General features: G+C 30.1%; 2 protein-coding genes across 2 annotated transcripts; one reads left to right on the top strand and one right to left on the bottom strand.

The window, feature by feature from the left end:
- The first annotated feature begins 1,282 nt into the window (after window positions 1-1,282).
- LOC124498921 (uncharacterized) lies at window positions 1,283-9,145 on the top strand. Its single transcript, XM_075731241.1, has 3 exons — window positions 1,283-3,015; window positions 4,848-5,073; window positions 5,177-9,145. Exons 1-3 carry the CDS (start codon window positions 2,818-2,820, stop codon window positions 8,650-8,652), a joined length of 3,900 nt encoding a protein of 1,299 aa, XP_075587356.1. The 5' UTR covers window positions 1,283-2,817; the 3' UTR covers window positions 8,653-9,145.
- Window positions 9,146-9,286: 141 nt separating this feature from the next.
- On the bottom strand, window positions 9,287-15,088 carry siz (Brefeldin-resistant Arf-GEF family protein schizo). The gene is given in 7 exon segments (XM_075731240.1): window positions 9,287-10,629; window positions 10,708-11,022; window positions 11,085-12,783; window positions 12,785-13,484; window positions 13,561-13,935; window positions 14,726-14,825; window positions 14,911-15,088. Coding segments are annotated over 7 exon segments (4,131 nt in total). The 3' UTR covers window positions 9,287-9,865.
- Between the last annotated feature and the right edge of the window lie 5 nt (window positions 15,089-15,093).

The raw sequence follows: 15,093 nt of genomic DNA, 5'->3' as shown, positions 1-15,093 counted from the left end.
AAAAAAAAAAAAATGAATGAATAGAAACACCAACTTGCACATCAACTGATGATGATGATGATGATGTTTATGGGCGAGAACATTTTTTTTTTTCATCATTTCATTTCATTGATGTCTATCTAGAATTGGACAAGATGTAGAAACAAACAAAAAAAAAAACTGAAACTAAAACTAAAATAATAAAATAACATCAATTAAACTCCGCCCATCTTTTTCCTTTTTTTTTATTATCGAGTTGACGCCCATTTTTTTTTCTTGTTGATGTTCTTGTATATATATGTATGTTTTATTCATTCTCTATGTGTAAAGTTGTAGTTTGTTGTTGTTTGCTGTTGTTGTTGTTGTTGTTGTCGTTGTTGTTGTTACAATATAAAATTTGTAACCGCCTATCATCATGTAATATATTCATTTCTCTCTTTCTCTTTCATGAGTGTGCTCATCCTCATTACCAATCATCATTCCCTTTTATATATTGTTGTTATTGTTGAAATTGATTTATTGGAATTTGGAATGTATACAAATTTTTTTTTGCTGGGATCCATCCATATCTATCCTAGAATTCATAATCTATCATCCTCCGCCTTGTTGTTATTGTTGTTGTTGTTTTTTCTCCTACCTGTATAGGGAGAATAATAATAATAACTCTTAACATCTTTTCGATAGAAAAAAAAGAGCAAAAAAAAAAAATATAAAAATCCACCATCACCATCATCATAATCATCATCATCATCATCGATGCAATGAACTGAAACTAGCACCAAATAGAAGAAAAAAAAATTATATATTGGCTATACACACACACACACAGGTATTATAAAAAAAAAACAGAAAATTCTTTTCAGTGGCATAACGTTGATGGTGGGCCCATCATCATCATAATCATCGATAACTATGATGGTGGTGATGGTGATGGTGGTGGTGGTGGTGGCAGCGGCGGTTGTTGTTGTTGTTGTGTGGCTATATCGATATAATAAAGACGTCAAACTGTGGAATGAAAAAAAAAATGGAAATAGCAAAAACAACAACAACAACAACGAAGAATTTTTTTTTTCTTCACAAGATACAAATGTCTGTCTGTGTGTGTGTGTGTATTTGAGAGAGAACTGGAGAGAGAGAGAGAGAGAGAGAGAGAGAGAAATGGATAAAATGAGCCAAATGCTCAGCTTAACAGAGATAAAAGTTTTGAATATATATACACACACACACACACACATATATAATAGTATTAATCGGGCGCCATTTTTGTTTAAACATTAAAACTATACGGTTGTTTTGATCATCAGTCAATCATCAGTCATCATCACCAGTCATCAGTGTGTATGTGTGTGAGCATGTTTGTTATTGGATGTTTTCGGAAATTTTTTTTTTAGTTTAACCTATAATGGATTCACATAAAAAATTCTTTGATGTTTTTGTTTTCTCATTTTCAGAAGAATAATTTTTTTTTGCAAAAATTCATTATAATCAACAGGTTTTTTTTTGTTGCAGTGCAGAAAAAAAGCACGTGTCAAGTATAGAATTTTAAATAATTGAAAATTTTGTCACATGTGACAGACACGTGTGTTTGTGTGTGTGTGTGTTTGTTTTTTCAAGTTGACACAAACACAGTCATCGATCAATTATCGTTCTTTACTTTACAAATATATTTATCACCAACAACAGCGACAACATCATTACCATCATTATTTTGTATGACCAAAAAAAAAAAAAAAACAAAAAAATTCAACTGTCCAAGTCTTGGTGTATCTAATTTCTTTTTCATTTAATTTGAACCAAAAAAAAAAAAAAAAACAAAACCAAAACCAACAGTATTAATAACAGTAGCCTTTTTTTTGCCAAGCAACCAGAAAAAAAAACTAAATCATCCGGTGTGTGTTTTTTTTAAAGCAAATTATCTCATCATCATCATCATCGTGTGTGTTATTATTGTATGTCCATTCAAGAAAAGGGCAAATGTCAACGTGTTTATACAGATCACACACATGAAGCTCAATCTCAATTTTGAAAATAAATTAATCTCTCTCTCTCTTTCTATACTAAATTGGCTAAATTGACCGCAAGACCAAAGGTCTAAAACAGCAACTAGTAACAAGCACCACCACCACCACCACCACCACCACCAACGATTAAAACGAATTTCAATCATTAAACTTTGTTCACTCTCTCTCTCTCTTTCTCTTAACGAGTGTGTTTGAATGAAATTTTTTTTTTCTGGTCAATTTCATCGTTAATAGAAGCAGAAAAAAAACCTACTACTTGTGTGTGTGTGAGGCCCTTTTTTTGATTTTTATTATTTTGTTTTGCTTTTGGTGATTTCGTATAGTAAAAAAGATAATTTTTTTTTCTGTTTTGTTTATCACTGCTGCTGACCCTCAAACATATTAATGTTCGTGGTGGTGGTGGTGTTGGTGGTGGTGGTGTCGATTTTTTCTCGCTTTGCTTGGTAGTCAAGTTTTTTTTCGTCATCATCATCATCATCATCATTCACTCTAAGTTTGTGTTTTGGGTGTACAAAAACACCACCAAAATCATTACAACTTTATTCAGTGTTTGGACATCGACCTGAACTGATCGATATATATAGAGATTGATTTCATTTGAATTTTTTTCTCTTTTACTTTTCTTTTTTTGTTTTGTTTTGTTTGGTTTTGTTGACTTTATTAAATTTTTTTTTCTCATCAATAGAAAATCAATCAATTAATTGCGATCGATCGTTTTTTTTCTATTCTTGAAATTTTCGATGAATTTTTTTTTTTTGTGAAATTATGATTTAAAAATTCATTTTCTCTTGAACCAAAAAAAACAAATAATACACAAATGAACCCAAATCATCATCATCATCATCATCAAAATCATCATCTTGCTGCATCTTCAGCAGTAGCTGCTGCAATAGCAGCCGCAGCAGCAGCAGCGGCTTCATCATCTTCATCGACAACTACAACCGTAAATAATACAAATTCATCACCACCACCACCACCACCGTCGACAACAACAACATCGATGGGGTTAATCAATGTAAGTGACTGAAATACGATAAAATGCTTCATGCACAACACCGATTATCTATAGAATATTCAGAGTTAAAAAAAAAAGAAAAGATATTCTTGATTCTTGCTGTTTATTTTTGTCGATAGATATTGATGATTACTTAATTCATTGAATTAATGAATTATACATGTATATATATATTTTTTTTCTCATGTTGACAGTTATTACTTTTGATGATGAATTAAGTGTTTTTACCTGTTATATTTTTCTGTTAATCAATCTGTTTTCTTTTTCATTTCTTATTTATTTATTGATACACATGGAATCTAATATAATTTTCTTGTGTGTGTGTGTGTGTGTTTGGAGTATTGGCCACAAAAACAAGAGATGGAAAAAAAATATGCTGCAATTATGGCGATTTTTTTTGTCGTCGTCGTTGTCGGTTATTCTCATATTCTCATAATCTATAATTTTTCAGTTGATCATACTTTTATCATTGATACATTTCAATTATCGATTATCATTTTTTTTTTTTTTTGAAATTGTGATTATCGTCAATTCAATTCTGAATGATTCATGAATGCTGAATAAATACCTGGATTGATTGTATTCAAATGGTCTAAAATGATAGCTTGATTTCTCTCTCTTTTCACACAATCTATAATTCTTTGTCTGGCAAATATTGACACATTTGAGTGAGGTGGCCCGGCAAGAACACTGAAAAGAAAAAAAAAATTAAATGACAAACATTTTATGGTGGCCAATACAAAAGCAAAAACTGACCATTTTATCGATATCTTGTTGCAGAAAGAAAAGAAAAAATATAGAAATCTGGCTATAAAATCTTAAAACAACTGAAATATCATTAATTAAATATCAAAATCAAATGATTTTTTCGTTTGTTCGTTCGTCTTTTTTTTTTTTTTTTTTTTTTTTGATCCATACTGGTTTTGAGATTCTGTGTGGAAATAAATTCTGGATCAAATTTTTTTTTTCGTTATTGTTGAAAAAAAACAAACAAAGAGAAATCGAGAAAAAAGGCTGAACCTCCTTTACAATCTTTAATGATAATCAAAAAAAAAAAAAAAATTTTTCTTTCTTTCTTTATCTCACTTTTGTTGTTGGTTGGTTGGTTGGTTGGTTGTTGTTGTCGTTTGTTGTTGTTGTTGTTAAATCAATCGATCATATCATATCTATTTCAAAGTTTTTTTTTCATATTAACGATAATGATGATGATGATGATGATGATGAATTTTGTCGATCATTTAATATGATTTTTGATTCAAATATTTTTTTTCCATTCATTTTGGTTTTAATCTAATCTAGAAATAAGAAGAAAATTCTACTTCGTTCATGCAGTTTTTTGTTCCTATTGTTTACTTGTTGTTGTCGTTGTTGTTGTTGTTGTCGTTGTCGTTGTCGTCGTTTCAATTCAAATTGGATTTTTTAGTATTCAGTGGTGAGACACTTTTGTTTCCATTCATTCATTCACCATTTGGTCATTCAATGAATGCATTTGTGTTTTGTTTTCAGCCACCAATTGATTGTTAATAGTTAAAACTTGATGATTCAAATCATTCATGAAAATCCAGAATTAATGATGTCTATGTGTGTGTGTGTGTGTGTACGGAATTTGATCATCGTCGTATGAATATTTAGAAACAAACAAACAAAAAACAAAATTCTACAGGTACCAGCAGGTTTTCTTTTCTCTTTTTTTTTATTTAATGTATGAATGATTGATTGATTTGATTATGTTGAATTTGCTTACAATCAATTTATTTATCTATTTTTTTTTTTTGCTTGATTTTCAATCTTCTTCATGTGGCCAAATTTAACAAACAAACAAACGAAAAAAGATGGAAGAAACACCATTTCAATGTGAATATTGTCATCGTTTTTTTAAACATAAACGTAGCCGTGATCGTCATGTTAAATTACATACGGGCGATAAACGATTCCAATGTAGCCAATGTGAATCGGCATTTTCACGCAGTGATCATCTGAAGATTCATATGAAAACACATGATCATATGAAACCGTTTCAATGTTCATTCTGTAATCGTGGTTATAATACAGCAGCCGGTATGTTTTTATTTTTTTTTCACGGAAAATATTTTTTTTCTTGTTAAATTGAATCAATTTATATAATCTATTTATTATTATTCATTATATCTTATCACATTAGCATTATCTAGTCATATGCAGAATCATAAACGCAATGTATCATCATCATCATCAGCGGCAGCAGCAGCATCAGCGATGGAACATCATGGTAGCCATTTATCATCACAAAATAATCATCATCAATCAAATAAATCGATACGTTCATATAATATGATGCCATTAAAAACAATTAATGGTACACAGACATCATCATCAAATGCTGCTGCTGCTGCTGCTACTGCGGCTATCATTTCAAATGGTCATCATCATATAAATGGTATTGCTGGAAATGGATCAATTGATTCATCATCATCATCGTCATCTTCATTATCATCAATTGATTCAAATCAAAATCGATATCCATCAAATCAACAACAACAACAACAACAACAATCACCATTGAAACGTCCATTGATTGATGAAATACATCGGCAACAACAATTTATTAACAAAGATTTATTATTATCAAATAATAAAAAATTAAAAAATAATCTTCATGGATCATGGACATCATCATCATCGTTATCACCTAATGATGGTATACCTCATCATCATCCACATCATAATCATCAAACATCATCACCATTGAAAAATTCCAATTTATTGATAAATGATCTAAATTCTCATCAACATCATTTGTCCAATGATAATGCATCATCATCATTATTTGGTGGCCCTAATAGTGGTAATGAATTTATTGTTTCACAAAAAGAAACATCATCAGGTTTATTATTACCACAACCACCATCACAGCAAGAAAATGGTCGTACCGAAATTGATTCACCATATAATCCATTCTTATGGCAATCATTACGTATGGCAAATTTTGCTCAACAACAACATCAACATCAACAACAACAACAACAATCTGGCTTATTTCCTTCGTCAACATTGAATACACCACATCAATATAATAATTTTCTTTCAAAATTTCCATTCTATTCATTATATGATCATCTAGCGGCAGCATATACAAATGGTCATGCAGCAGCAGCGGCAGCAGCAGCTACACAATCATATCAACATTTATTAAAAACATATCAACAACAGCAACAGAATCCTAATTCAGCATCAACAACAACAACATTTCCATCATCATGGTCATCATCACCATCATCATCATCAACATTTGCCGCAATGGCAAATCATACGACACCATATCATACAAATCAACAGACAAATTCAATATGTCAAGCAATGTTGGATAATTTAGCTAATGAACGTGCAACAGCAGCGGCGGCCGCCGCCGCCGCTGCAGCTGCTGCATCAATGATCGTTATGGAAAAATTTCATTGTCCATATTGCGCAGAACAACAACAACAACAACAAACACAATCAGCAACGGTAACATTTGATAATTTAGAAAAATTTCATGATCACATTATAACACATGTGTGTAAAAAACAAATAAAATTTACCTGTGATCAATGTAAAAATATTCATTTTGAACAACGAAAACAACTTGATGAACATCTAATGGATAAACATTGTGCACGTGTTTATCAATGTCAATTATGTCAACAATTGTTCGATACAAAACAATTGATACAGAAACATTTTGAAACATTTTCACATTATTCAGAAGATTTACAATTATTCTGTATACTATGTGATAAACATTTTGATATTGAAAATGATTTCTATCAACATGTTAAACAAAAACATAATAATACAATGAATTTGATGAAAAAATTGGATGAATTATTTGTACAACAAAATGGTAGTACTAATAATAATAATAATATACAACAGCCATTAACACCTTCATCGTCATCGTCATCGTCATCATCATCATCATCATCATCAGCATCAGCATCAATATCTAAATCGACAACACCGAATACAGCATCAGTAGCAGAAGCAGCTACGCAACAATTTCACAATACAAATGCAAACGTTTCCGTAATAACTGATGAACAATCACAATCGATTATAAAGATTCAATCGACAACACCACCATCATCATTATCGACATCGATTTGTTCCGGCAATAATGAACATTTTATCGATTCGCAGCCAAAATTAAAATTGAAAATGAAACCAACAACAATAGTGTCAACGGCAAAATCTAATGGCCAAAAACGTTTATCCAATTTTGGTATCGATAATTTAATCAAAAAAGACCATCAACCATCATCGTCGCCACCACCACCACCATCACAGCATCAGCAGCAGCTACAAAAATCTTTATTAAAAATTTCAAATTTAAAACTAGAAACAACAACAGCAAACGCCGATAATTTGGATGATTGTAAAGAATCGACATTTATCCAGTGCAATATATGTGATCAACGAATATTACGTGATCAATTGATTGATCATCAACATCATCATCATCATTCTGCCATTACAATATCATCATCGCTGCAGCAACAACAATGTATTGAATGCAATTTGATTCTATTAACAGCGAATGAATTTATAAAACACCAAAAATCACATTCATCCAACGATAATGATGATGATGATGATGGTGATGGACAAAAACAATGTTGTTGTATATGTAAGAAAATTTTTACCAATATCCAAGAACACGGTGAATTACATTTTTCTTCTTCTTCAAATGATAATTTACACAAACAATCAACAACGACAACAACAACACCATCATCAATATCAATATCACCATCATTATCTGAATCTTATTCATCATCATCGGAAACGGAAATTGATAATAATACAAATTGTAGTAGTAGTAGTAGTAGTAGTATTAGTATTACAGCAACTAATAATAATTGTCAAGATCAAAAATCCTCAAAAACAGCTTTAGCTACAGAATCATTATCATCATCATCACCAGCACCAACATCACCATCATCGATAATGTCAACAGGAACATCACGTTCATCATCATCATCATCATCATTAGCATCGTCAATTGCAAAACAACAACAACAACAACAAAAACAGCAACAAAAACATTCATCATCACATCCAAAACAATTGTCACCAAAAATTGCTGATGAACCACCAGAATCAAATAATAATCTTGATCATCACCATTCTCATCATCATCAAAATAATACACGATTTGATAATCATCATCATCATCATCATCACCATCATCATCATCATCATCAAGCATATTGTATTGATGAATCAATATCGGATGTTGATGAGGAAGATATTGCCAATGAAATTAATGATGATGATGATGATGAAAATAATATTAAAGAAGAAGAAGAAGAAAATATCAATGATAAAGATGATGAAAATGAAAATGTTGAAATTGAATTACCGATTATCAATAATGATGATGATGATGATCATGATCATCAGATTAATAAATGTTCAAAAACAATAATAAATGGACATCGTAATCATCATCGAAATAATAATCAAAGATCAATCAAAATTAATAATGATAATAATAATATTTCAAACACTAATGGTAGTAGTGGTAATAGTAATAAAAAATCATCAAAAACAACTACTGCTACTACTGCTAAAACAAAACAATCAATTTCCGTACCACAACCGGTTGAATGTCGCAATTAAAAAAAAAAAAAACAAAAACAAACAAACAATATCGATAGATTGATACCTCACAAACACGCATGCACACACACCCACACACACACACACACACACACACCTGATTGATTGATATATTATTGTGTGATTTTTATTCATTTTTTTGTTTGTTTTCTATCTCACTCACTCAACTCAACTCACTCACTTACTTACTTACTCAACTTATATTCAATCACAAAACAAAGAATCAAAAATTCTCCGTGTTTATTTCCCAATTCCGAATTCATTCATGTTTAATGGCAAAGATTGTATACAACTTGTTGTGTAATGAGAAAAAAAAAGAAAAAATGTCACACTGGTTGATTTATCTAAATTTTTTCAATAATTCTTCGATAATTTGATTTGATTTTCTTATTATTTCTCTGTATCTCTCTTTATCTATCCATATATATAGCTACATTATATGTTATGTCATTATTTTTGATTCAATTATGAAAAAAAATTGATGTTTTCTCTCTCTCTCTCTCTCTCTCTCTTTCTTTCAAATGAATTATTATTTTACAATAAATATAAATTGAATTGATTATATTATTATCGATATTCTTGTTTTTTTTGGGGGGTTTCGCGCTGCCATCTGTTGACAGAAAACAAAAAACTATTTCAATTTTTGATAATTTTATTCAGATTTTTTTTTTGTTTTACTCATGTTTACATGGTGATAAAATTCAAATTCACTATATTGTTCATTGGTATTGGTGGAAAAATATTTTTAGAAAAAAAAACTAAAATTTTTTTTTTGCTGTTTTTAAAATCTATCATAAAAACAAACAAACAAACAAACAAATGATGAATAGATATAGTCAGCCATTTTAGTGAGTGTGTTGATCTGGATGTAATTTGATGATTGTTTCATTCATATTGATCAAATGAAAATGGATAGAAAGTGAAAAAAAAAATATTAAGAGATCACAGACAAAAATTTGTTCTGTACAAGAATGTGTTGAGAGTAAAAGAATCCAATCCATCATGATACAATTTTTCAAACAAACACACACACACACACACAAATCAATCAACAATTTGATTCTTGGAAGAGTGAAAATTATTTTAAAAAAAAAAATTCAAGTATCTTAAAGTGAGATCAAAATTTCAATTGTATTGTAAAAAAAACAACAAGTGTGTGACTAAAACAACCTGTAGCAGAAAAAGAAAGAAAAAATCAATCCAAGAATTCAAATTATTGGTGATAATAATGTTGTTGCTGATGCTGTACTAGATGACCATTAGATGTTGTTGTTGTCGGCGCTGTTGTTGATGGATTTGGTCCCGATCCATTTGGTGATTGTGGTTGTTGTTGTTGTTGTTGTTTATTCTGTTCATCATCAATATCCACATCATTGATTGTACTATCACTTGTTGCTAGATTACCATCAATATCTCCATTACTTGAATGTAAATTTGATGATGATATTGATTGTTGACGATTATTATTATGATATGTACCATGACCACTGGATGACGCCATTATTGCATTATTATTATTATTTGTTGTTGTTAACATGAAATCATTCAATTGTACTAATGAACTTGATTTTGTAATACGAATCTGTTCCATTTCATCCATTTCAGCTATTGATTCACGTAAATCTTCAACAAAACGTTTCTGATCCAATTCATTACGTGCATTGAATAATGCTAAACATTTTTGATCAACACGACGACTAATACGAATACCATGTGCATAGAAACCTTTAGCAAATATATTGACTTGTAAACCATCCAACGATGTACTTGAACGATATTGATATTCAGCCATTTGATTATTACGTGAACGATTTGTTGTTTTCGTTATCAACAGTAGATCATTGAATAGAAATACATCACGTTGATGTTGGCCAACTTTTTCTTTACGATTTACATCACGAATTTCATATAAACGACAATAACAAACTAAACGCCGATGTGATAGACATAGATTTGGTACATCTTTACCAACAATTGCTGAAAATTCACGAAAAAAAATAGAGAGAGAATCAAACAATTATTCACATAATATCAATCAATCAATCGATTCCTTACTTGATTGTACTTTAAGAACCTGTGTAACATGATCCGGTCCGGTTTGTAATTCTTGTTTTTTAATACGTTTATAAACACCCAATAAAAATTGTGATGAAAGATCACCTTCACTGAAAACACCTTTCAAATTGGAAAGCCATTGTTCCTGTGTCATACGATGTTTAATATTTGTCGGTTTATGTAAATCAGTATTCAACATTATAATTGCAAATGCAAGTATAAATATTGAATCTCTTGATAATACATCATTTGGATTACATTCTTTATAACGGTCGGCAAATGATTCGACTAGACGTTCAATTTTTTGTGCTTCACCTATAAAATGAATGATTAATGTCAATTAGTAATTACAAAACAAAACAAAAACAATCAAATACCTGGAAAACGAAAATTCATTTGAAACGACCGTAATGCTTCATCGACAATTAATCCGGTTAAATTAATTTCCGCAACAAATGATTTCAATACAGCCTTATTAAATGGATTATTATCGGCAAGATATTCGCCAATCATTTGTCGGGAAACACCTTTTCTTGTGATTAAAAAAATTGCAACAGCACGTGCTTGTTCTTCAATAGTAACAGATTGTTCAATAAAATTATTTGCAATTAAAAAACGTATACCACGTTCAGATGGTTGTTTATTGAATAGATTCAGACCAACACGATATAATCGTTTACGATAAATATCTGCATTTGTACCACCACCACCACCGGCTGTTGTAGCAGCGTTATTATTATGATGACCATGATGATAATGATGTTGTAATAATGATTCAGATGTTGCCGATGATGATATTGATGAATTATTATTATTATTATTATTCATATATTGTATATTATTTGAGAATAAAACCTGGCCACCTTGTGATTTATGATTCTGTTGATTCTGATTAGAATATTGTTGTTGTACATTTGTATTTGCCACCATGTTTGTATTCATATTTGATGATGATAATAATTGTCGTTGTTGTTGTTGTTGCGGTAAAATTGTTGATGATAATTGTTGTATATTATTATTGTATTGGCCACGATTATTTAGATCAATCGATAATTGTGAATATTGTTGTTGTTGTTTTGTTGTTGTTGTTGTTGATATAATAGCACTATTATTATCATTGTTTCGTATTTTACCGGCATTGTTTTGCATCCCAATCGATTGTTGTTGTTGTTGTTGTTGCTGAAATTGGCCATGAGATGGATAATGTCTTTGATTTGAATTTGAAAAAAATTGTTGTTGTGGCTGCTGGTGCTGAAGATGATGATGATTATGATGATGATGATGGTGGTGGTGATGGTTATTGTTGTGTTTGTGATGAAGGTGGTTGTGGTGATTTTGTTCATCATTTTGACCCATTGTTATAGATATTTTTGATTGTGATTGATGTTTTGGTAGCTGTTGCTGTTGCGATAATAATATAGATTGTGATTGTGATTGTAATTTCATTGAACTTGATACCGATGATGATAAAGCCGATATTGATGTTGCTGTTGATGATGATGATGATGAACCATTCGATGATATTGATGAAAATGATGATGAAGATTGTTTCTTCTTTTTCAATCGACTATCCAGTAATATCATTGATTGTTGTTGTTGTTGTTTAACTGTTTCATCATTATCAACATCATCGTTGTTATTATTATCAATAATAATAACACCATTATTTTGATCAATTGATGATGGACTATAAATAATCGATGGTGGCATCTGTTTATTATGATTATTGATACCATAAATACTTGATGATGCAGATGATGATGATGATGGAGGTGGTGGTGGTGGTGGTGTTGGTGCTGATGATGATGATAATGGTGGCGGTAGTGTTGGCAATGATAATGGATGTTGTGGATAATTACCATCTGATTGTCTCTGCAATAATGTTATCGATGATGATCGTATCGATTTTATCATCTGATTATTATATGAATCTTGTTGTGTATGATTATTATAATAATGATGATGAGGATAATGATATAATCCATTTTCATTATCAATTAAATTGTTGTTGATAATTAAATTTTCCGGATGTTGTTGTTGTTGTTGCTGTTGTTGCTGCTGTTGCTGCTGTTTTTGCTGCTTTTTGTTGTTGTTGAAAATGTATGGCTTGTATTGCTAATGATGTGAAACGTTTCTGTAATCTATATGAACGATATGAACGTTGAATTTTAATTGCCGCTTCACGTGCTCGTTGACCACCATATTTACGTTCTAATGCTGATACTTTTTTATCTAATAACTGTTGTGATATTTCATATGTTGATAATGCTGATGCTGATGCTGCTGCTACTATTGATGATGATGATGATGATGATTTATTATTATTATTATTAATATTCTCATTATGATTATTATTTGAATTTGATGATAATGATGTTTGACTACCGCCGGTTATACGTTGTGTACGTATTAAATTTGTTGTTGTTGTTGTTGATGGTGATGACGGAATTGGTGTCATTGGTGCTGTTGCTATTGTTTTTGTTGGTGATAATTGTAAATTTATTGCTGAATTTCGATTCATTTGTAATCTTTCTAATAGTAGATTATTATTATTATTATTATAAATCATTGGCTGTTGATGGAAATATTGTTGCTGTTGCTGAAGCTGTTTATTTCCATTTATTATTTGGCAACAATTTGTTGAATTATAATGATGATGATGATCATGATCATGATCATTATTCGGTATTGATGATAATGATGAATTGATGTTTGTCGCCGTTTGATCATTATTAATGTTGACTAGTTGAGTATTTGATATCTGACTTGTTAGATTACTATATTGGTGTATGATAAATGTAAAATTTTGGATTAAAAAAAAATGAATGAATGAAATCAATAAATATTACTAACCAAATAGATTGATCCGTACAGGAAACAACTGGCATACGACTATATGGTATTTGTTGACCATATGAATTTATACATTGACATTCACCATTCGTTGTTGTTGCTGTTGCTGTTGTTGTTGTTGTTGTTTTTGTTTTTGTTATGGATGATTGAATAACATCATCAATATTTTTATGATGATTACCGGTATCAAAATCAATATTAGCCGCCGCTGCTGCTGCTGCTGTTGTTATTGGATGTGGTTTTTGATGAAAAACATCACCACCACTATAACCATTAATCGATATTGATTGATTAATCAAATTATTATTATCGTAACCGGAAATCGATTGTTGTCTTTGTAGCTGCTGCTGCTGTTGCTGTTTTCTTGCACTTGACCTATTTTATTTTGATTTAGTGAAAATAAAAATAATTTTAATCAAAAAGAAAAAAAAATCACATTGATTGACTTAATTAAATTGATTGATTTGATTTTTGTTTTCGCATACAATCTTTACATTCAAATTAAAACAACAACAACAACAATAATAAGAAATCCGTCATATAAATGTGTAAAACTCATCAATCATCGATCCATTCTGGTTATTGGCCTCTTGTTGTTGTTGTTTTTCTCATTGCAGATGATATTTGTTAATGAGAAATGTATATGGGAGAATCAATATTTACATATATATTTCCACTGAGCCATTATCATTATCATTATCGTTATTTTTTTCAGAGTACACAAACACACACACACACACACACACACACACACATAAAAACAAGGAAAAATTCATAATGTTTGAGAGTGTTTTATTATTATTATCTGATTTTTTTTTCATTTTTCATCTTTTAAAAATTAATTCTGTTTGTCATTTAAAAAAATGTGAAATAAAGTAGTTATTAGTTTGCGTGATAAACAATGTAAAAACAAGAACAAAGAATTCGATTTTTTTCTTTGTGAATTATTTGCAAAAATAAATTTCATATATACTCCCATTCTGGTTGTTATGTTTCATGATGATAATTTCTCATCAAGAATCAATATTTTTGAATGTTGAAAAGTTTCAAATGATCGCACACACACACACCACTCACCACACAAACACAAACTATCGATAGTGGATTTTGATTTTGAACAAAAAAATGAAAACAATTTACACCACTGATATTCATTTACACTCACCTTTGTTGATGTTTGTCTGCTTCATTTATCATTTGTAATTGAAAACAAAGACGTTCATTTTCAGAATAAAGTATATCACGTTCCTGTTTGATATGGTTTACTTTGGAAAATCAAATGAGAAAAAAAAATGAAACAATTTATTAATGGTTTTTTAATCAATCAATCAATCAATGAAAAAAACATACAATCAGATTCAAGATTTTCAATTTTATCCAATAACCGTTGTATGATTGTTGTTGTGCTACTTGATTGATCCGATTGTGTTGATGTTATTGTATATGAACGTTGTTTTTGTAATGGCCATCTTGAATTATTTAATTGTTGTGGGTGTTTCATTTGTTGTGATGTTTTATTATTCATCATAAATT

This window comes from Dermatophagoides farinae, chromosome 5, assembly GCF_024713945.1.
Source record: "Dermatophagoides farinae isolate YC_2012a chromosome 5, ASM2471394v1, whole genome shotgun sequence".
NCBI classification, from domain to species: Eukaryota; Metazoa; Arthropoda; class Arachnida; order Sarcoptiformes; family Pyroglyphidae; genus Dermatophagoides; species Dermatophagoides farinae.
The sequence above is the reverse complement of the archived record's forward strand: the minus strand, read 5'-3'. Positions and strand labels throughout refer to the sequence as shown.